Here is a 24,307-nt window from a genome sequence, read left to right as displayed (position 1 = left end):
GCTGGCAAGGGATAAAGTACAGTGGTTAGCGGCCTTGCCTCTGGAACTAGAAGCCATGAGTTCGATTCCAGCTGTGTCGCTCACCCAACATGCACGCTGCCGGAAAGGGTTGCAGTCCAAATCCCCCCTCACATTAGGCGCGATTCGATCTTACGACGAGTCTGCGAGCTCTAAATTACGAGGAGGCATGACCCTGATGCCGACGAAGAAATGGCAGAGTTCCCCCCTCCCGTCAGAGTCATGACTCCTCGTAATTTAGAGCTCACAGACTCGTCGTCCGATCGAATCGCGCTTAATGTGAGGGGGGTATTAGGACGGGACGTTAAGCCGTGGTCCACTGTTCATTGTGCTTGTCGAAAAGAGCTATGGGAATTTCCCCGGTACAATGAACCTGTAAATACTGTACATAGCGTCTGTCCTCTCTGTCACAACCAGTGAAACACTAGCTCTTCACTCTTCAGTGAGCTAAAACTGGATCGAGATCACTTTCCTTTTTTTTTTTACATTTTTAAGAGAACTGAGAATATCGTTTGGTTTTATTACAGAAAGGACTGATATGGCAATGCTTATTTCTTCCAATCCAACATTCCTAAATTTCCAGTCAATGTTTGGCTGGTTTTAGACTTACGAAGAGTCATGATGTAATCCTTATCCTCACCATGTATTACAATATGTTGCATACGCAATCTTTCTATCATCACCACGTAGTGCAATATGTTATATACATAAGCAATCTTCCTATCATACTCTAAGGCTCGACTGGGAGGTTACATTAATCTTTTGCGTGTCCTGGCTTCACTTATATCATAAATCACTAGATCAGGAGAATCGTTCCCACAGAAAATGGGCAGGTTACAGAAACCAAACAGCAACTTTGACCCATGAACATACTTTAGCTCACCATGACATCTTCACAGCGAAGGAAAGATATCCCTACAGCCCGGCACACCTGGATCTTGGTCTGAAGTATCAACTTCCAACCATACAGCTTCAGTAGCGACGACACAGTCACTGAGATACAGATGTAATCATGAGATGGAAATGAAATCGAGAATATTACTAAGGGGCAATACATTAATTCAAGGTGCAAGCTTTATTGTCACGACAAAAAGTACAGTCACTTTTATATGGCCAAATATAAACAACAACAACAAAGAGAAAGAATACAGAATATATCTTACAATTAGTATAGGATAATAAGATTCTACTAATTAAACAATATACGATAATAAGGAAAAAAAACATTTAATTCACACTTTGAGTTCATCCCAGGGTTCTCGAGTTTTGTTGTTAACAGACAGACACACACGCAGACACACATGTACACACACACACACACACACACACACACACACACACACACACACACACACACACACACACACACACACACACACACACACACACACACACACACACACACACACACACACCGGCAACATAACCCTCTTGGCTGAGGTGATAACCTTAATTACCACCTACATTACGCTCTTAAAGGGATGCAAGGTATTAACCAGGAATACAAGAGCTTAAAACGCACCTGGAAATTGAAATCTAATGACTTGCTTTTGATTTGCAAAGTAGCAATTTGAAACTGCGAAGTCTTGATCCATGTCGAAGTTGTGCACCTTGATGACACTTTCCCGTGGTCCGGTGTAGTTGGTGGAAACTGGGAGCTGAAACACAGAAACACAGCAAACAGTCAATTTAATGTCCTTTTTCATGTCTCTACTAATACTACATTTTCATTCGTTCATTCGTTCGTTCGTTCGTTCGTTCGTTAATTCATTCATTCATTCGTTCATTCATTCATTCATTTCTTTCATTCTTTTGAAATTGTTTTGCTCATTTGCTTGTTATTGCATTATTAGATTAGGAGTTAGGTGTTATGGGTTGTGCTAAGAAATTGTCAAACAGTAAGTGATGATACGTTTATGAAGGTTAGACATACAGGTAAACAATATTCAAATACAATTCAATCTTCAATACAACTGGATAAAAAACGGATGTTTACTTCCGGACGTTTCGAGTGACATCCATCACTCTTCAGCGTCACTAGAATGAACTGGCAGAAAATTCAATACAAGAACAGCCAATTAACTCTCTAGTACTTGGGGCCCCGCCTTGCATCACAAAGGACAATAATTTTCTTATGGTGTTGTCTGACCATAAGGAACTATGCTTACATGATTTACATTTGAGTTACGAGTACTTGTATGGAATTGTTCTGCCAGTTTATTCTAGGGACGCTGAAGAAGAGTGATGGATGTAACTCGAAACGTACTTTCCCAAACTTTTATCACCTTACCGACCAACAAAAATCAATCTTCTTGCTTTGTATATGGAAATGTTGGACAATTCATCTTCCAGTGCATACGAAAAAGAAGTCAAACCCATCAAATAGCTTAAGTAGAAATAGATTTAGATTAGTCGTTATTCCCTTTTGATTTATCCATGAGTATCATTTTCCTTGTTCGTTAAGTATATTTATGTATACCACTGCTGCTTTACTTTGTATGCAATTAGCCCTCGGGCATTAATTTGCAATAAAGATTATTTATCTATGATAATATTGTTTTTTTTATCCAGTTGAATTGTATTTGAGTAAGTGATAATATCATACCGTTATAAGCTTTGACTCTCCCTGAAGCGGTACTCTGGTATTGTCAGCCAATCCATTATGGTCCACCCATTCTGACTGAAAAGAAATTTATCAACCCAGATAATATACACAAATCTACATGAATCACAATTCATACTCCAAAATAAGCTGTGCTATCTTTGAATATAACAACTTATCACAAAAAAAGTTTTAAAAGGCAATTTTTTGTGACTATGTCCGTTGTCACTTTATAAGATTGTATTGTATTGTATGCGTTTACCATTGAAAATATTATTCATTACCCATATGTAACAACCACACCCCATTTGTTTCTCTGGGAAGGAGAGTCCATTTCTGACGTAGGAATGTAGTTCACGATGATCTGCTGTTCGCAGCTGTATCTCACGATCCCTTTGCTACATTTGTTTACAGCTTGGCATATTATCTGCCGTATGTGCAAGAGGATGCACGCTGTATTTCAAACTGTAGCTGTTTGTAGAAGTAATGTAATATTTTAAAAATCATCTCTATTTCGTGGTATTGTGAAACAGGTCACCAATGTCGTAGGGTTGTTTGGGTCCTTGGTAGCTGGTTTTTCTCTAAGTAGAAGTTAGGCTAGATGTGTGGAACCTGACACAAATTGATAAATAACTGTGCCAGTCATTTGATGAGATTCCTCGGATGTTAAGCTAGACTGCATTGCTTACTATACCCAGTGTTATGATTCAACTACCTGTACATAAATGGAAACAGCAGTTAGATACGAAACAATGCGAATCACGAGCTAGTTTGCATAATCAATGTGGAAAGATATAGATTCACTGCATTTTATGATATGACTCTAAAACATGTGACATATGTTACTGAGATAGAGACGCATCATTGGTAAAAAATACTAAATGATGGAATTTTCATTCTTTTTGTATTTGGAAGTTAACATAAGATAAAACGATATTATATATGTATAAGTTATGCAAATTAGGTTCCATTTACATAGTTTATGAGCAAATGCTACAAAACCTTATGAGATCGCGGTGACACCGGTAGTTAAACAGGGTATCAAACTAGCAACACCGCAAACAACATACGTAGTTGTTTCACTGACAGTTTTGTCTCACGGACTATTGACGATAAGAATGATCCAGCACAGCGAAAGTTCTAGACGTCTATTATGTACTCACACTGCTGAAATATAGCTGCTGCTCCAGCCACACCAGTTCACTGCTAATGTTGACCTGTCTCCGATAGATCCAACCATCAGCAGGAATATTGCGAATCGTATGCTGATAGATACAAGGACAAACCACTCAGTTTCGGAGAACCACCGTAAGTTAGATTTCAACATCAGGTAATTTTGCCAATTGTGACTTACATTTACACAAAATTTCGTATCATTAATTATCAAATACCATTGCTATGATGTAAGGAGTTGGTATGATGGATACATTAAAGAGTCATGTACTATGCTACTCTCCTGCCCCGGAAATTTATGCACATTGGCCCAAGTCAGTAAAACACGTATATAGGTTCTGCCCTTTCTGTCCAAAGCATATTGAAGATGAAGTTCACTTTTTAATGGAATGTTCTAGATACGCTATCTTACGTAATAAGCTATTCACATTTCTCGAATCCAGTACAGCAGATTTCAAGAGCCTCGATGCTACAGACAGATTTGTATATATCTTTAGATGCCACAACTCCCACAATGCAAAGATAGGCAAATATATCAAAGACTGCTTTGCTATTAGAAAGAATGAAACTCATGATTAGCCCAACTCGATTGTAACATTATATCTTGTGTTAGCCCTTTTCGTTATGCTAATTAGGATGTTACGTCTTATCCTATACACCTATCTTGTACTTTGTGTATTAGTCGTTGTCATACATTGTACCATGTACAAATGTCGTGCAATAAAGTTCATTCATATAATCTATGATACCATCAGAAGTGAACTAGTATAACTTACCTTTCCCATGTAGTATTTCTGTACCGTGTCGAGATGTTCTGTCTGGGCGGGAGTGAGCATGATGCCGTTGTTGTTGTCATTCAGCTGAAGCACACTATCCACTATCCGCCGTACGGAACAGGCTCCGGTCCTCAGGTCCGTCTCATACTCCAAGCCTGACAGTTCACAACAAATATCTCTCACTGAGATCACACCAATGTCCTGTATTTACAGGCTATTCAGTATTAGCCTTCGGGCTTCGACATATATACAGAGATAATACTAATACAGTACTATTAGAAATTACCTTAGGGAAGAAAGCGCATATACTTTTTTTGTTCGCACATATAGAGATCTCCCCCCTCAGTGATTTCGCCCCCCCCCCCCGACCGTAGCAACGTCGTCCCCTCTAAAACAATCGCAAACGCGTATATGTTTTCAATTTGTCACAGTATCTTTCTTGTGCTGAAAACTCTCAAAAGCACTACCAAATACACAAGCGAATACTATTTACTATTTACGCGCAAGTTGATATCCCTATTGCTAAATGTTACCAAAAACTAAAGTATTAGTCTTTCTACCCCCTTTCCATTATACCCCCCTCACATTAGACAAAAATCGATCGGACGACGAGTCTGCGAGCTGTAAATTACGAAGAGGCATGACCCTGCTGCCGACGAAGAAATGGCAGAGTTCCCCCCTTCCCGTCATGGTCATTCTTCCTCGTAGTGTCGAGCTCGCAGACCCGTCGTCCGATCGATTTTCGCCTAATGTGAGGGGGGTATTAGGACGGCGCTCTCTCTACGACCTCAAATATGGAAGAGCGCGGTGAGAGCGGGGTGAGAGCGTCGAGGTCGCCATGGGAGCGCGCAGAGAGCGCGGTGGGAGCGCCATGGTCGCCATCACCTCCGCGACCGTTTTGAACCTGCTCAAAACAGTCGCCGTGAGAGCGCCGTGGACGGCGATCCACCGATGAGTGCAGAAAGAGCGCCAAGAGCGCGCGCAGCGAGCGCCGTGAGCGCCAACAGAGCGCACAGCGAGCGCGGCGAGCGCAATAGGTCTCAACAGTGGTTTATGATACCAATGTTAAGGTGGGTTTACACCTGCGTATATTTTCATGCCGCATGAGTTCCGTTTTGACATTTTTCGACATTTTGACTAATTTCCTCAATACGCGGCCGCACGCACAAGTCGCACCTCTATCGCATCTGAATCGTTTTTAGAAAGTTTCACGAACGCAGGCAAACGAAAATATACGCCCAGTTCGCCTGATAGTTTTGGACATGCACAAAACTATCATTCGTACGCAGTTTGGTGCTCAAAACGTTATGGATGCGCAATACAGTGGTCCCACGTCGGTCGATTGCGCTATGAAGACGCTACATGTTTGCGCTTTATACGCAGTAATACGCGGATATCGCGGTATTGCGAGTACATAGCGTTCTTACAGCGCAGACACAACGCACCACGAGCGACCGTATAACGAATGCACACATAGATCACGATTTAGTACCGTGCGTTCTGCAATCGCTTTGCGCATACTACGCGTCCTGATAGCGTGATCGACGCACACTCCAGATCATGTTGGAATAAATACGAAGGTGCATCTGAGTCCAGACAAAAAAAAAATCATCTCAAGATGGCATGCCGGCAGATCCAGGCCAGGACCGACAAATTTGTACCGGGGGCATAGAAAGATGGTCACAACTTGCAGGACACCATGAATGTAACTGGTCCCAACAGAGCCTCTAGGGACGGGAAGATGTAGAGGGACCTGCTCAAGCACTGGGTCAATTTGTGTGACACACGTGCCATTTTGTGTAACAGATATTTGACTTAATTGGCTGATTATGGCACTTTTTTGTGTGTAGAACCACATGATATAAAGGTGCAATATTAGCCATATTACAACTTTGAAAGAGGGCGTAAGGTTTCATAATTGTTTAATTTACGTGTTTGATAAAGATACCGATCTTGAATACGTTTTGTGGTGTGTATGAGTGTGACTTTTATAGTAGTTGAAGTACTAAGATGATAGGGGAAATCATTAAGGACAAAGTGAAAACAAACACAATCTTAACAGTGCACATAATTTCTTAAGGTAAATGATGGCCCACATTTCTGTAAAAACACAGTGTCACTGCTGCACTGCTTCTCAAATGAATAAAAAAAACTCTTCACTGTTTACTTGTCAATGTTCTACTTGCACTGCCTGTAAACAAAGGCATACGTAGTACAAAGGGTTCCTCTAACAAAAATACTCTATTGGCAATGCTCGCAAACAAAAGTATATGTAACACAAACTGTTCCTCTGACACACCTGAAATGCGTTTGGAATGCAGTTAGCACCAGGTGCGTCAGGCATGCGGTCGGTAGACGTTGTGTGCGTCCGGAAAACGCCCAACATACGTACCCCATACGAATCTATTCGCAGTACGGAAAATTTTGTTGCGCATTTCAGTTGCAATCATACGCATCTCATGCGAAATGAAAACGCTGAAGTCGTAATACAAACGCCAGATGGGCTCGACGTACAATTTAATTTATTCCAAAAAAAATCCAAATGTTGGGCGTTCGGCCGCGTATTGACAAAATTTCATGCGGAACTCACGCGCACTTGAAAATATACGCAGGTGTAAACCCACCTTTAGCTAGGACGGCGCTCTCACCACGCGCTCTCTGCGCTCTCACCTGCGGTTTGTGTGGAAGTATATTTGACACAAACAAAACCCGGAGAAATGTCCAAAATGTGCCGGTACACTAAAACAAACTGAGATGGAATAACCAAGGTCAAGGTTTAAAAAACAAAGGTTTATCATTTCTTTCAAGTGTTTTAGTGTTGTATGATTTACACTAATAACGTGGCATGGATAAAGAAATTCATGGTGAACAAGCTACATGAAAGATTTAAGACAAAGCAGCAAGACAAACGTGTATATATTTCAGCTTGAGTGACTGTACAGTGACCAAAATTGGATTTGTTTACAGCCTTGATTTCATACTTTGAATGTTATGTAAGACGTAAAAGGATGACTTCAAAGATACCAAAATACACTACATGTCGTAAGATTCGTTCTTTATCTCTGAAATTCGTTGAATAATCTTTCGAACCTTTGCTAGCTCATAAAAAGATGCTGACATTTGATTTTTTTTGTCGCGGTGAGAGCGCGCTTGGGTCGCCGAGAGAGATTCCACTAGAGCAGCTTTTCTGGCGTCGCGGCGCTCTCACCGCGCTCTGGCCAATTTTCCATGGTCAATGGTAGATATTGGGAGATATAGGTTGCTTGAGGACAATTGAAAACAAAATATGTTGAGACTCAAGTATATACAACAAGGGAATACAAGAGGCCCAACCCTTCTAGCCCGAAACAAGTCCAACTAAATTATGTTATTATCTTATCATTCTACAAACTTGCGGAGCCATCATTGCGTGCGGCTGCCATGTTTCCAAGCGTCACCTATCTATTCTGGGGTTTGCCTCACCTGTGCTGAAGTCGTGGATGACACGCTTGGGGACGCCAAAACGTCCCTCCAGGGGCACGAAAGTGTCGGACGGTGCCAGGTAGTCGAGCCGGAGAAGCTGCTGGTCGTAGTTATACCACGCCTGGGTGGGAAAGTGGGCAACGATGTGTACAAGATAAACGCCGCAAACCAATTTCTTTGACTAAGGTGTGTTTTACTGTATTCGCAAAATTGATTGTGAAATACATGTAACAATCACCACCATATTCAGATTGTTATCTTTTTACGCTAATTTGTATAACAAAGGTAGCAGCTATTCTTCATGCGATGCCATCGGTCAAACGATCTACGCTTGACAAATAGAAACTTTTTCTGTTCAACGCAAAATCTGGAAATTTTATACCAATCCTACGCTTACCATCAGGAACAATAAATGTGTGTGTGTGTGTGTGTGTGTGAGTGTGTGTGTGAGTGTGTGTGTGTGTGTGTGAGTGTGTGTGTGTGTGTGTGCGTGCGTGCGTGTGTGAGGGTGTGTATGTGTGTGTGTGTGTGTGTGTGTGTGTGTGTGTGTGCGTGCGTGTGTGTGTGTGTGTGTGTGTGTGTGTGCGTGCGTGCGTGCGCGTGTGTGTGTATGTGTGTGTGAGGGTGTGTGTGTGTGTGTGTGTGTGTATGTGTGTGTGTGTGTGTGTGTGTGTGTGTGTGTGTGTGTGTGTGTGTGTGTCTATATGTTAGTGGACATAGTAGTATATGTGGTATGTCGTTTGTCGTTATTTCAAAAACGCGCGTGTACGACAAAGTTGATCAATAGTAGGAAGTATGAACAGTGCAAACCTCTAACCCGTTCACCATCTTTGTCTGCGGCAGGATCTGTTCCTCCACGTAATGCATGTGCTGAGGAATGCTGGGGAACGTTTCCTGCGACTGGCGATTGTGACATTCAACCCCTCGGGGAGTCTGAGGGTAAAACAGTTAACTGACAGACTGCAATTATTATTTATCATATGTTGGAGTTGCCATTGCTAGTTAAGTCATTAGCCGAACAACACATGCAAGGGCATCGCCAAAGGTAAAGGAAATAGGACTAACTTGGGCTCCGACCCTCCATGGTTTTGGAAATAAACATTATTTTTTTTATAATAACACAATTAAAAGTTTAAGATCGCGTGTTGTTACGGTTGGGAATATGACTTCTGTTGAAACTGAAATAAAGCAACAACGGAAAAGACTGCGATTAATCACACAAGTATTGTAACTGTCTATCATTTTATTGTAGAACTTGTACCTCGAATACAGACGAGTCTGCGCGAAGTGACGAGCGGAAGTACATGTACTCGTACGTGCGGAAAAACTCTCTTCTGGGCCCGCCGGAGTTCGTGTTCGGCGCCCGCCCCTTCCCTCCAACTGTCACACGCACCGGGATGACGGGATCGCCGCTAGCAGTTTGGAACTCGGGTGCGGAGAAATAGTAATCAGCACTGAAATTTAAACCAAACTTACGGAAAAACGTACAGAAGTAGTATTACAACATTTTGATCATTTGTGTGTTTATTGCTATAGTTGTTTTCTTTTTAATCTGGCCTCTCAAAACTTCTTCTTTATATGCTGATTTCAGACCAAGCGGAGTGCCTGACAGAATATCTATATTGGCTTCAGGATTTTATACCCTTTCTGTGGTTTAGATTTGTACATCAAAGCTTCAGATTCGTGTGCGGCGTTCTTCAAAACACTATCGAAAGGTATTCATTCCTATTGACGAGAACTTCAAATTACGAGAGGTTGGAGGACTATTTCATTATTTAGGGTTGGAAGTAAAAACATGACGTTTTGTACGTACAATATCTACAACTAGTGTGTACCTGAACGTGGTGTCCCACTGTGGCCAGTATATACAGGCTCTGTAGCTAACGACCGGAATCCCCCGAACAGTGGTCCGCCCAACATCACTCACACCAAGTCTACTGGCCAAACCGAACGTCTGCGGAGAAGTAATGCACCAGAGATGGACAATGTAATCCTCACATTCTTGTGTCTGGCCTAGTCTTTCTTTAATTGTCTGGTCCCCTTTGTTACCACCTTACTTACTACAGTATTATTATAAAGTCCTAATGCAAGGAAACCGACCACGGCGCGTTTGCGACATACAACCCTTCACAACTGATTCCATTATTTTATTCCATGGACTCAGATGCACCTTAGTATTTATACCAAATCTGGATCGTCTGTCGATCACGCTATCTGTACGCGCACTTTGGGCAATCCGATCGCAGAACGAACGGTACTAACTCGTGACCTATGTGGGTATTCGCTATACGTTCGTTCATGGTGCGTTGCATCTGCGCTGTAAGTACGCTATGTACTCGCAATGCCTCGATATCAGCATGTAAACATATAGCGTCTTTATACCAGACTCGACCGACGTGGGACCGATGTATTGCGTATTCATGACGTTTTGGCCACCAAACTGGGTATGAACTATAGTTTTGTTCATGTCGAAAATTATCGGACGTACTGGGCGTGTATTTTCGTATGCCTAGCGTATTTGTAACTTTCACAAAACGATTCAGATGCGTATGAGGTACACATTGTGCGTGCGGCCGCGTATGGAAGAAATTGGCCAAAATGTCAATACGGAACTCATGCGGCTTGAAAATATACACACGTGTGAACCCCCTTATCATGCGAGTGACGTGCGTTGACGTGCCCGTCCTTCCCCACGTTTTCAGAAAAAACGTGGCAGACGTGGCCTCCAAAAAAAAAAAACGTTAGGACAAAAACCACGTACGGCGGGCTTAACATACATCGGTGCTATTTTGAAGCCAAAACTGGCAAAAGTTCTTTCCAAGCTCACATTCAGACTAAAAGCATTTTGTATTCAGTTCTGAAGGGCTGTGCTCCACGCTTTCTGGTATGGTTCTGTCAATGGGGCTATAACGTTAGACCATAGTGACAAGGATACTCACTACAACGGAGGAGAAGATGTGGGTGCCATTAGGTGCTGGGATGTACCCAAAAAGATCCTCCCCGGCATCTATAGGTTCTGCAACACACTGTGTACCTAGGTGTGCAGGAGACAGCACAAGTAGTCGACATCATGTCACATTCGGCGATACAAACATAGTCACCTGTGCACAACTTTTGACTCCATTTTACATCGTTGAAGTAAGAAGGCCGAATCAGGTAGGTCAATATGATGATGAGGATTATACTTACCTAAAATGTTGTACACTTCTCCGCCATTGAAGTTTAATATCTGTTTCCCTGTTCGCCCTTGCCGCGTCATGTAAACAACCGCTCTGTTGTTTAGCCCGTCGAAGTGTTCCTCTACGTCATACGTCTCGTTTCCATTCTGATTGTTCACCTCGATCTAAAACAAGTGAAAACTAGAGTTCCACGACCTCATGCCTTCGCCAAATGATGTTCACATTAACATAACATCCAAATGCCACAAGTAAGAAAGTCCCGTCAATTTCCACAATGGCATTATAGCATTTTCTCATTAATCATGTAAATTAGGTCTTCATTTGCATAATATTATCTATCAATTTTCTCTTTGCAATTGTCTTAAAACAATTATCGCATTAATTATGCAAATGTCAATTCATAATTGTGATATATAAACTTCCTCTCCAATCAGATCTCTCTAACGTCACTGACCAAAAATCATATCCAGTTGTTTGAATAATTGATGTTTGGCATATTCCATCATCATGTGCAACCAGTTACTAGCTTACGGGCATCTACATCTAATGTTACATTCAAATGAAGCCGCATCATTTCCTACCTTTGCCTCGAAGGACTGCGGAATGCCGGGAAGTGTTACACATGGGGGTGTGCAGGGCTGACACACGGACGGGTCCCCGCCAAACTGCTGGGCGGCGCATGCGCACCAACTAACCAGCAGCGTCAGTACCTGTACATACGCGTTCGTCATCTAGCAGAACATGGAAGAAAGGTACAATGTATGAGAAATGTGTGTGCAGACAGGGCAGGGATGATAACGTCCAGTCTGCCTTGTCCCACGACAGGTCGGTAGACAGAAGTCTTATTCGGTAACAACACGAGGTCAAGTCAATCTGGTGAACGGAGTGCGAGTGTCTGGTTGAGGTCGTGGACTGGAGAATTGTCCTGGATGTTATCTAAGTTGAAGTTACTCTTCCTGCTGACGTTGTATGTGCAGCTTAGCAGCACAGGTGTTAAAAACATTTTCAGATTGGCTATCGAGGAATGAGATGCTGTAAACGGCCATTTCACTTCTTGTGATGACATACTTTTATCAAGGGTATTGGTAAACAGTAGGAATGAAATAACGAGGAAATGAGCCATTTATACTTACCTGCAACACTACTTCAATTCCTTGATGGTCTGTACTCTGTAGTCTGTATTGTCTGACGATATTTCTGTAATTTTTGCCAACACTACTAAGAGTCATGATATACATTTAAGCGCGAGAGTCATACAGCACTGATAGTTGTTTTGCGTGTGGAAATAAACATTATGTGCAATGTAACTCGAAAAGCCAACATTCCCAAGAACATTTCACTTGTTTTCCTCAATAATTGCACCAACGTTTGTCCTCACTATAACCCCGGTTACACGTACACCAGGCCTCGCGATCGTTCTAGACCATGGTTGAGAGTGGGTTGGGAGCAAGCTTAAGGTTGGCTGGTATTCGGCGCGGTTAGCTTGCGCCCAGCTGCGCCAGCCGCATGTTTTGAAATTTTCGACTGTGGACTGGATTTCTTGAATGGGGTGGTTGGCTGGTGTTTGGAAGCAAATTTGACTCCCGACCACGCCTATCCACTGCTGACTTATTCCAAGAACGATACATAGGATGCTACGGCATAGTATAGTTTTCCTGTCATTCTCTTTGCCACTGAATTTAGCCCCAATACGACATGAAAAGAGGGTTAATATATTTGTCCTTTTGGTCTATGAGGAGATTACAGATTTTCATTTTGAAACCAGAAAATATTCGTAACATTACAATCTTGGCATGTCAAATCTTTTCAAAATCTTCTCCACAACTCCACTAGGATCTGTTTGTAAAGGTGTCAAATTGTTCTGCAAGACATGTACATGTCACTAAGGGAATGCCCCGCCTATCAACAGTCGTCTTTTGACAGCATGCAGCAGCTTACTTCGCGGCCTCCCACGAGCGCTTCTAGCGGTGCAGACACGAACGTTTCGCGGCATAAGAACTTGACCTATATGCTCATAGAAGCAAAGACGGCTAGGCCGGCATAAGGGAAAGGCGAAACACAACAAACCAGATTGCCCCCCCCCCTCCATAGAGAATGAAGACATGAAGCAAAAAACTTCAACACCCGTGACATATACTCATATTTTGAGGCAAGGTATGCTCATTAGACTCCTGTCACATCTGCAATGCTTTGAAGATAGAGATTTTGCCGCTGTACCAAACTCGGACCATTCTCGTAAAGAAATAAGTACGTACCGTCAGCGATGTCGCCCTGCAGTGTGGTCATTTACATTTGCTCTTGTTTTTACCAAAGGTCGGTTGTCACGTGAGCGGTTAATCATTTGCCTAATGATTATTCACCAAAAGGATAGGGATAAACAGGTCTTACGAAACAGGTGTTCTGACTATTTCTGAGTTACAGTCGATAAGTGGCTGTCTGAGTAGGATATCCCAAAACATATTTACTGAGTCAAATATACAAGGCTTACTCGGAAATGTGCTATTCTGGGATGCCACACCTATGATGTGCTATAATAAAAAAAATGTTTTAAGATTTAATGAAAATTTGAAACATTGACAGTTTTTCCCATTTCTATTCATCTGTTCATCCGATTATGGGGTTTCTAGACGGTCCTGTAGTTCCACTAACAGTAGAACTGACCACAGACTGTTATAACGTCCTCAGCCTCTACCCAGAAATAAGCCGCACAGTTCAAATTTCGGAACATGATGATATAGTATGAAGTCTTTCATCAATATCCACCAAATGTCAAATCATTGTACTCATCACTTTCCAGCTGATGTCCCTATTAAGTAAACGGTGAGAAAAACAAAGGTTAACTGATCAGAGCTGCTTGAGTCGCGCTCCTCAAGCTCTGAAATATACGAAGATGATGTCAAAATCGGTGCTGAGGCCTGATGAGGATTCCCTTCGTATTTCACCTAGAAGGAAGTGGGCATCTGACTTACAACAGGACAAGTTGGTCTGCACTACTCAGATTGCAGCTGAATTGTCCATGTTTTTTTCCTTTTCTCTGACCTTAAATAACGTTACTTGATGTTACCTGCAAAGTAATGGTCTTTGTGATTTCAATTTTGTTTGACATTGATAACGGACTTTATACTCCGTGATTTCTAGGCGAGAATCAGAGCTTATTTCAATGGCCGTAGCTTTAGCTTTGTTCAATGGCATCACACAGTAAACAATATCAGAAAACTGTCGCCCAGACATTTTTAGGATTCATAAGGGTACCAGACGAGTTGGTACATAAACCTGGACATAAACATTCTGTACATCCTAGCACATATTTGCACTCACGAACAACAATGAGAAGTTCTATCACTTCATTGAATATTGAGAACGAATTCCACTTCCTGATAGACTGTTCTACGTACAACAAAGACAGTCTATTGCATACAAATTCGATAGAGAGATTTTATTGCGTGATGATGGTGACAAACGAATAAATAAAGGTACAATCAAACGTTGTGACAAACATAACAATTAAGCTATTATTAATATCTAACAATTTTGAAGAACTAATCTACTCTATGAATAACAGTTAAGACAGCCATACATTGTTCTCTATGTATCCTTTCTTAAGTGGAACTTGCGTCATCACTTACTGTCATTCTTCTTCCTAATATCGTATTGCCTGAAATTTAAAACCTTAAACTACTGACAACAATGAGTTACAATAAGTGCTCTAATCTGGACATATATACGAGAGAAGCAGTTCCACCTCTTGACGTACAATAACTTGCTTTGGGTGAATAATGTCCTCGTTTTTGTGAGAAAGTGTCAAATCCCACACATCCAGTATGATTATCTTCATATTTTCGAACACCTTACGAATGATTTTGTTCATTTGAGAGGAAAAGAAGTCACTGCTTAACCTTGGAACCCCTGTGCGCGTGCTTGCGGTCTTAAAGACGATGAGAGTATCAGGCTTTCTGTGCAGAAGGTTTAGGATAGCTGTTCGGATGCCGCGCAACCGCTTGATATAGATGTCATAGTGAAAGGAGGTGAAATGGGCCCACATCGTTATGATGATGACGTAATCAGACCCTCCACGAACGGAGTTGATCTCGTTTGCGAGATAGTTGATATGGGTGACGTTGATGCCGCCTGTCCTGAGCGGAGGCCCGTGGACACGGAACCGGAGGGTGAGGTTGCTGGGCGTGTGGACAGCGTAGTGCGGACCTGCACGCCTCGTGATGCTGGGGTCCGCTGCCTGGGAGAAGTGAATGAAGAAGACCTTTATTGTACGTCTCTGCTCTTAGATGCTAAGTGCAAGCCAGCATTATAAGTAGTTCTAATAAGTAGTTCTAAATAATCTACGTACAAGGACTTCACACTACATGCAATGAAAAGTATGTAGTATGCTAGTATGTACGGGTACAACTTCTTCTTGCTTCTTAAAACAGTTGTAAATGTAAGAGCAGATGGAGCTTTAAGCTAAGGCACAAACCGCGGCACGTGCAATTTGTCCGTACGTTATTTTGGGACGCCACGTCCGCCACGTGATCCTGAAAACATGGGGAACGACTGGCAAGAGCAGAGAGCAGGGAGTTCATTTCTTTTCAAGCCTTACTCAAACAAGAGTTGTACAGTGTTAAGTTATGTTATGTTATGTTTTGTTATGTTATGTTATGTTATGTTATGTTATGTTATGTTATGCTATGCTATGCTATGCTATGTTATGTTATGCTATGTTATGTTATGTTATGTTATGTTATGTTATGTTATGTTATACTATGCCATGTTATTTTATGTAATGCTATGGTAGTATATGTTATGCTATGTTATGTTATGTTTGAAAATATCTATTCTCCTCGACTGTTGTGTTGATTGGTATAATTGGCATAATAGACGAGGTCTTCATTTGGACTTAAATTGGACTGCAATTTCAAAATCAAGAGGCATTCAGTACAATGTTATATCTAAATGAAAGGCAGGGTTTGGATATATCTATAAAGGTTTACATCACTTACACTGAATGTGGTATTCAGGATGCTGAAGACGAGGAACTCGTACAGCTGCCTGCCCGTGGAGTCACCCATGAAGTACAGCTCCTTGTTCTGTAGCGGCGATGTCGCACAAAAGAAAAGAAAATGATTGTTTTCTCTACGTGCCAAATTATAACGTTGTGAACCAGTGCACTGTGAACACTTCAAGAACAGGATTGGTAGATACATGATTACATCGAAGCCGTACTTGATGGATGAGCGACAGCGGGGGTACTGCAGCCTCTGCGAGTCAGATAAGTTCAGGTGAAAATATACGCGTCCTCCGAATATCGCCACTACAGTATTGGAAGTTCATCGCAATTGGCCAAGTATCTTGTGATACTGGTTCTATGGTTTTGACAGTTGTTTCATCGTGACCTTTATCACAAACAAGCTTGAAAATTTTGCACTTACTTGAATGGCTCAACGTTGGAGAAAAATGTACCTTTAGACATTTGTAGTAATGCTCCCTGCGCGGGAAATGCCTGTTGTGACACACTGTGGAAGTCCACACGTCCCGCTGCCAGAAGCCGGTGGTGGGCGCAGTGGGTGCTGGGATACCTGCCTCACACCGGGGGCGGCGCAGGGATACCGTGATGGGTACAGCTGTGTGAGAAGGTTAGAAACAACCATTATTGTACAGGGGTGCTAGTATCTTCCAAACCAACTATATAGTACATGATATAGGCTGGTTATTGTGTCAGGGGAGTCTGACATTGGACTGACTAGCCTGAATAAATCGCACTTGTACTTATACAGCGTCCTGGATCGGCTAGGATAGTTCATTCTGGTTCGAACTTTATCGTCTTAAGTTATCCTAAAAATCTTACTCCACTCACAGGTTGATTTAACGTTGATAGAATCTGGACTTCCATTTATGGTCTTCTTAAAGGTCCCTCCTTTCTCCTCATCGTATGTTCTGCAACACAAGAAATTGGAATGTTATCGCTCTCTATAACTGTTATTCTCAGATCGAGGACGTTATATAATGCTAACGTTAACATCCTTGCTCAGATAGAGTGTTTCTCGTATGGAAGGCAATGATGAGTCGTTTATATGGATGACATGTTTGCATTTTGCCGCCTTAGCCTTACGGAGAGTGGACCTTGGAATCTGTAGTCTGTACTATGGAGACCGTGACAATGTAAAAAGTAAGTTTATGGAGTAAATGATTGCTGACATATCGTTTTCGGAAGAGTGCGCCGGTACGCGGTGACCTTACAGGAGGGGGCGCTACATAAATACCTCTGACGTCAGCCTTTACATCTATTTGACATAAGCAACAGTTTTGTCTTGCGACCAGAACATCAAAACCTGCCTTTGGGACTTTCTGATCTGCATATTTCCGCTGTTGGAATGTTGGAATTAACGAACAGACGTGTTCATGCCATGCGATACATGTCTCTGCTCACATGTCGTTCTAACTTTCCTTCAAATGCCCATACTACATCTAACACATCACAAAATTACACAAGAAGAAACTGATTTTCTCGAAAACAACTGCATATTGTTTGACAAAATGTTTCATTAAACATATTCGTGTGCATGCTTATTTGCATATTTCTGGAGCACTTCGTGGGGCACTGCAACAGTCACTGAGTTACTCTTGTTTCTATTCATATGTACTATTTTTACAGGTTTGCGATAGAAAAACTGTATTGGTTTCGTTGGCGTCCTTGGGCGGAGCCATATTGTCCCAAGGGAGCGTTGTATGATGGCAAGGGGTGTCGTAATTTCGACTGCCTGCCTTCAGCACATTCCAATATTAGAAAAACTTTTGACACACGCAATCCATGGCAAAATGCCAGCTTTTTTTAAAAGCACTTGTTTCTGTTGGATGGAGGCTTTTAAGCTGATTTGTGTCATTTTTGTTATTCTTATCCCAGATACAGCCCATATTTCTGGTATCTGCAGTGCCGAAGCCTTGAAATTTGAACGTGGTAGCATTCGCACATGAGGTTATTTTTCTACTCATTTCTACAAGTAACGTTACACATGGATTTCTTATGAACGTGAACAGCATACAGACAGTGAGTGGCTTACTTACACCAGTGAACTGATCATGTGCCTCTGTTCGGACGATAAGGGGAAGCACAACTTGTTGAGATGATTTGAGAGATCGTAGTCAACCTTGTGGTCCACTCGGGAACTGCAGGGAAGCGTCTTGGGTTTGACGCATGCCCAGGACACGCCAGATCTTGGCTCCGAGTAGTCACATTGTTCTACGTCGTCATCAAGGAATACGTTGCATTCTTGGAGATAAAATTAATATATATATATATTGATAACAAACATTGTGTTGTGATATATATAGTAGTTTAACATTGTATCTCATTCTTTAGTTTAACATTATACATCACTGAGCAAAGCCCTCTCCTAGAGCATAACGTTTATGTGTTTGCGCGTGCGCGTTTGTGTGCGTTCATGTGAGTTAGCGAGTTCAGCTCACATGCATGCACATCGATTTACTATATTTATATATTGATCAGTCTGTCGTGTACATCTATACCTTGATTACTTTACAATTTTTACATATGCTTTCTAGTAAAACAAGAGTTCGGAGACCTCATACCTCCATGAAATATTCTGATTATGCAAATGACTTGCACATCTGCATAATTTATGTATGGTTATGTAAACCTTTAAGTAACTTACACAGGTCACACTGTTTACAATCCAATCATTTACTACTTGTACTTAGAATAATTATGACACTTTCACATTGATTATGCAAATTAGTGTGTTATTGGCATCTGCTAATCTTCCACCTGCCACAAACTACACATGTTACATGTATTTGAGTCCTATAATAGTAAATATAGATTTTATTCATTAAGTATGCAATTAGGTCTAAATTTGCATAACTTGTACTTCAATATGTAGATCTCTGCCAAAGATACCTGCATGCTAAATATCATGGAAATCTGTCGTTCTTATGTTCCGTTCTGCTCCAGAATGCGCCTGCAGTTCCAGAGCAAGCTGCTAGGGGGCCCAAACACACATCACTTCTTCCTTACATCACAAGCTATCTGCTACCAAAAAACCATAGCATGTCCAGGTCAAAAGATACAAAAAATCGAGTTTCTGCTGCAGTACCAAGGTCACACACCAGGGGGCCCAAAATCGACCCTGACCTTTGTCTTTGCAACACCTAACCACATACTAAATATCATTACAATCCATCCAGAGGTTATAGAGTAATAATGAACACAAATATCCGGAAACGCAAACAAACACACACACAGACACACACACAGGCACACACACACACACACACACACACACCAAAACTATACCTCCATTTTTACGGAGGTAAAGATGAGAGCGTCATTGATGAGATATAGGGGTATATGCCATTAATTCATTAGTAAGAGATTGAAAAAACTGGTGTTACAATTTGATACAATTGTGACAACTGTTATCACGTAGCGTTAGCTCTCACGGTTTTCGAGGGAAAAGTTGTTTGAAATAAAAATGTAGGAAGTAGACTGAGCTTATTCACGGCCTTGCCTGTTGTTTCTGACGATCCGTTGTTCTCCCTGAAGGTACTTGTGAAGGTGAGTCGGAGCGGACAAACCTCCCACATGTAGTTCAGTAGATAACAGCCTTCACTAGGATGAACCAGTCGGATGTTGAACTTGACCTCCCCAGCCCAGTACAGACGAAATTGTGCAGTGTATGTTCCATTCTACAACACAGCATATCGACCGTGTATGTCAAATTGTTGGACAAAGTTCCACTTCATTAGACGTTTATGCATCCAACACTCCGAGTGTGTCTTTCTGTTGTGATTTGTTTGAATATTTGTTGGTCTATCTATTCTGGATATAGCTGAACTGTAATTTCTAACACAAAAATTGCACTGACCCAAATTTTCGACTGACCGACTTCAGTCACGATATAGACAATCAACTACTTTTGTGACATCACGTTATGTGAATATTGCACGTTAACTAAGTTGCAGAAAGTCTATGGCGCCCTCCGTCTCTGTTTAGAGATGGTTGCAAAGCTCTGATGTAGATGACCATGGCTTCCTTGATTACTCTAGCAATAAAGTTTGGTTCCGTTTCCAAGATTCTCAATATGTCCAGTGTTACCGATTGTTCAGGTTGATGTATGTGTACTCTATATGTATGTGTTGTGAAGATGTCGAACTTGGGCGTTTGTGTTCACAGAACCTGGTCTTAAGTAATTCTTCAGTATCCTTAATGTAGGTTTCCTTACATGGACCTTTGATGTTTTGACTTTGGCAATGTATATGTACACAACACCACATTTATTCTCCATGGGGGTTTTGTCTTTGGATGCTACCAACATGTTGCGCAGAGTTCTCGACGGCCTGATGCAGGTCTTTATCTCATGTTCTATCTACATAACGTGATGTCACAGACGCAGTGAATTGTCCATTCTTTCACAAAGACGAGTAGATCGAAAATGTGGGTAGAGTTCATTTTTTGTGTGTGTTGGAAATTACAGTTCTACCGTTATCCTGCATGACTTCTATCAACACAGATGAACGTTCAAGTTATAATCTATCTATCTTATTGATGAAGGTCATTAAAAGTCATCTTACTTCATAATCGATGACATGTCCTGCCGCAGCATTGTCGCCGTCAGGACTCTGAACTCTGACCTGGAAGTAGTCCCCTCCATGGATTTTGGGCTGTCCGTCTTTGTCTCGAACGACGATTGTGACGTTAACAAAATCGCCTATTCAGCAAAAAATAAAGAAGTATTTCATGTTTTACACGAAAGGACATAGTGCTTTAGGGCAAGACAGATTCCTTTGTGATTTGCATTGTGGCGCAGCCATGTGTCCAAAGGTGACAAATTATAAATGATTTGATTTCCATGATAACAGGTGGCTTACGCAGTGGCTAACTGGTATGATAGGTTATTGTATAACTAATATAAGATATTACAATAGCCTGTGGTTGTATATATAATATTTTATTCATGTGAGATATGTAACTCATGAAATTATGAACACTAATAGGTATAAAGTTTGCAAGTTGGAACTCAGCTCCGTGTTTTACGCCCTAACGTGCCTTAGATATGCCTTCAGAGCAAAACGGATGTCCTTCAAGACCTCTAGTGAAGTCGAATCATTGCCGCTTCCTTACCTACAAAGTACGATGCTGTCGGATTGTCGAGAGAAAAGGTTGTCTCTTTGGCCTCTGTGATGGGGAGTCCTGTCCATAACCTGTTACTGATGACCATCGCTGTGGGCGGTTTGGGCCAGTATAGCGTGTCTGAGATGAGAACGCTGTTCTCAGCTATGGGTTGTTCTTCCGACACCTTTTGCTGTTGAAATAGTATGCATTTAGGTTTATTCATTACGCTCTACATCATTTATGGAAGGATTGACATAACAGGTGACTATCACATTTCCAACATGTCAACCCGGAGACAAGACTGTAAGGTTTGACCCACTCACACCAGGAAGAACCCCTACTCTGTTCTACAAGTATGCCGGCTCTTTAACGTGCTCGATGTGTGGCTCTCCCAATAACCTCGGGAACTCCAGTCCTATCTGAGGGACGGCCCAAGCCGAAGCTGGGTACTCATTTCGACCTCAGTGAATTGAGGAAAGTGTTCTTCCAAGGGCACAAGATCGCTGGCATATCAGCGGATTTGATCCAAGAACTCTGGGTTCTAGGCCAACCACCCTGCCGTCACGCCACACGACCCCACAGTTTGTAAGAAGTTTATTGTAAGGACTAATATGCGATGTGCCCGCACACGCGGACCAACCAGTGCGCTGTTAACGTTGCGGCGTTTGGCCCCGCGTTTTCCAATAGGAAGGAATATTGGTCTGTATCGCACGCTATCCAGATGTTTTAACAATGTTGCTGACTTACTTCCAACCTACCCATAGGGGATTCCACTTTATCACATCCATAGAAAGTATGAAGGTTATATTTCAGGCAGCGTGTGTCTGCCTGTCAACAAAATAAGTCAAGAACAGCTGGGTGGATTGGTTTCATATTTGGTGAGTTGGTGGGATTTGACCAAAAATTATCAACTTTTGGGCCCCCTGGCGGCTTCCCTTGGTACTTTAACTAATCTTTTGGTTTTAGCTCGGGACTAGCTATAGTCCCTTTTTTGAGTGGTAGATGTAAGTACTGGAAAGAACTGTTTGGACCGCCTAGCGTAAAAATGGAACCACAGAGGCGGCTTTGTCAAAGTTTCCAAAGAACATTAAACTGAAGAAATAAACAACGGATTTTCATGATTTTGGGCATGTAGCTAGTTTAGACATAAATGTACATGATCAAATTAAAATTATGTAACATAGGGCCACATTTGCATAAATTGGTACAAAGTCGCGCATTACGCTCACACATAACCTGACGCAACTCCTACATGCAAACACTTACGGCTGCAGCCAACATTCTCTGTGTGATCTACATAGACCCAAGAAGCCCCCCGTTTCTTTTTTTATACATTTACTATTATTTGTTTTATTCTACACGCTCATCTCCTGTACATGCACGTACACATACCTGGGGTCGATGCTGTATGTACGGTCTGTTCGGGTGGCCCAGCATGACGTAACCGGTCCCAGTAATAGCCGCCAAAACAAGACAATAGCGCAGTGACCTCAATAGTCTTGTGGGAAACATCTGAATATGGGAGAGGGAGAGAGATTCGGTCAGCGCAGCCCTGATGGCAATCTATATTAAGATGATGTGTAAGGTCCTCGATCCTGTGCTTTGTATTCGCAAAGTATATCAACAAGTTTACTAGATCAGGTGGGTTTTGAAATATATATAGATAGATACGATGGGCACAGGCGAGAGTAGAGATGGTATAGCGGGGGATGTGGGGCAGCAGGACGTCAAGGACTCTGACAACATGTGAAAATACAATGTTATAGCGATGTTTTTCACCATTACAGTATATTCTTACACAAGCCAGCCTACCTCGGGAGCTTCTGTTTCTTGTAGATTCCAGATACATGGGAGTCAAAGCAAACAAAAACACGTCCACATGCCTACAAACACGTCCACGGGTCTATCATCATCATAACCTTCGCCGCATATCAGTTTTCGTTAATACTGAGGCGGACCGTCTATACACACGCCACACGTCTTCAAACACGTCCACTGGTCTATAAACACGTTCACAGGTCTACACACACGTTCACGGGTCTGCAAACACGTCCACGGGTCTTCAAACACGTCCACGGGTCTACACACACGTTCACGGGTCTTCAAACACGTCCACAGGTCTACACACACGTCCACGGGTCTTCAAACACGTCCACGGGTCTTCAAACACGTCCACAGGTCTTCAAACACGTCCACAGGTCTACACACACGTCCACGGGTCTTCAAACACGTTCACGGGTCCGCAAACACGTCCACAGGTCTACACACACGTCCACTGGTCTACAAACACGTCCACGGGTCTTCAAACACGTTCACGGGTCTTCAAACACGTCCACGGGTCTTCAAACACGTCCACTGGTCTACAAACACGTCCACGGGTCTTCAAACACGTCCACGGGTCTACAAACACGTCCACTGGTCTACACACACGTCCACAGGTCTACACACACGTTCACGGGTCTGCAAACACGTTCACGGGTCTGCAAACACGTCCACGGGTCTTCAAACACGTCCACGGGTCTTCAAACACGTCCACTGGTCTACACACACGTCCACAGGTCTTCAAACACGTTCACGGGTCTGCAAACACGTCCACGGGTCTGCAAACACGCCCACGGGTCTTCAAACACGTCCACAGGTCTACACACACGTCCACGGGTCTTCAAACACGTCCACTGGTCTACACACACGTCCACGGGTCTTCAAACACGTCCACTGGTCTACAAACACGTCCACTGGTCTCCACACACGTCCACGGGTCTTCAAACACGTCCACAGGTCTACACACACGTCCACGGGTCTTCAAACACGTCCACAGGTCTACAAACACGTCCACGGGTCTTCAAACACGTCCACTGGTCTACACACACGTCCACGGATCTACAAACACGTCAATGGGTATAATATAGTCCACAGGTCTACAAACACGTCCACTGGTCTGCAAACACTACAAACACGCCCTCATGTCTACATA

General features: G+C 42.4%; 2 protein-coding genes across 3 annotated transcripts in view; both read right to left on the bottom strand.

Moving 5' to 3' along the window:
• LOC118403907 overlaps positions 1-13,519 on the bottom strand; it is a gene marked incomplete in the record, with an annotated part of 17,420 nt that extends 3,901 nt beyond the window's left edge. The window contains 13 exon segments of the mRNA XM_035802766.1: positions 902-1,011; positions 1,541-1,676; positions 2,624-2,698; positions 3,784-3,885; positions 4,570-4,724; positions 8,032-8,152; positions 8,842-8,964; positions 9,293-9,485; positions 9,867-9,985; positions 10,971-11,065; positions 11,221-11,374; positions 11,792-11,941; positions 13,466-13,519. Coding sequence (XP_035658659.1) covers positions 902-1,011; positions 1,541-1,676; positions 2,624-2,698; positions 3,784-3,885; positions 4,570-4,724; positions 8,032-8,152; positions 8,842-8,964; positions 9,293-9,485; positions 9,867-9,985; positions 10,971-11,065; positions 11,221-11,374; positions 11,792-11,941 — 1,533 coding nt within the window.
• Positions 13,520-14,631: 1,112 nt separating this feature from the next.
• LOC118403906 (NXPE family member 3-like) lies at positions 14,632-23,287 on the bottom strand. 2 transcript variants are annotated; one of them, XM_035802764.1, is made up of 10 exons: positions 23,146-23,287; positions 22,726-22,845; positions 21,343-21,523; positions 20,793-20,929; positions 19,730-19,907; positions 18,267-18,471; positions 17,059-17,138; positions 16,665-16,825; positions 16,205-16,291; positions 14,632-15,444 (listed from the first exon to the last, which is right to left on the bottom strand). In XM_035802764.1, exons 2-10 carry the CDS (start codon positions 22,843-22,845, stop codon positions 14,917-14,919), a joined length of 1,677 nt encoding a protein of 558 aa, XP_035658657.1. In that variant the 5' UTR covers positions 23,146-23,287; the 3' UTR covers positions 14,632-14,916. The 2 variants fall into 2 exon arrangements, with proteins under 2 accessions (XP_035658657.1, XP_035658658.1); XM_035802765.1 differs by having other exon boundaries at positions 15,104-15,440.
• Positions 23,288-24,307: the final 1,020 nt, after the last annotated feature.

Source organism: Branchiostoma floridae, chromosome 16, assembly GCF_000003815.2.
Source record: "Branchiostoma floridae strain S238N-H82 chromosome 16, Bfl_VNyyK, whole genome shotgun sequence".
In the NCBI taxonomy this organism is placed as follows: domain Eukaryota; kingdom Metazoa; phylum Chordata; class Leptocardii; order Amphioxiformes; family Branchiostomatidae; genus Branchiostoma; species Branchiostoma floridae.
This window is presented reverse-complemented; position numbering and strand designations above follow the sequence as displayed.

Coding starts and splice junctions, on each gene's coding strand:
- LOC118403906 (XM_035802764.1), bottom strand. CDS start 22,845: ATGTTTCCCACAAGACTATTGAGGTCACTGCGCTATTGTCTTGTTTTG. Junction 21,524..22,725: donor ACATACAGCATCGACCCCAG/GTATGTGTACGT, acceptor CTATTTCAACAG/CAAAAGGTGTCGGAAGAACA. Junction 17,139..18,266: donor CACATGATCAGTTCACTGGT/GTAAGTAAGCCA, acceptor CTTGTGTTGCAG/AACATACGATGAGGAGAAAG.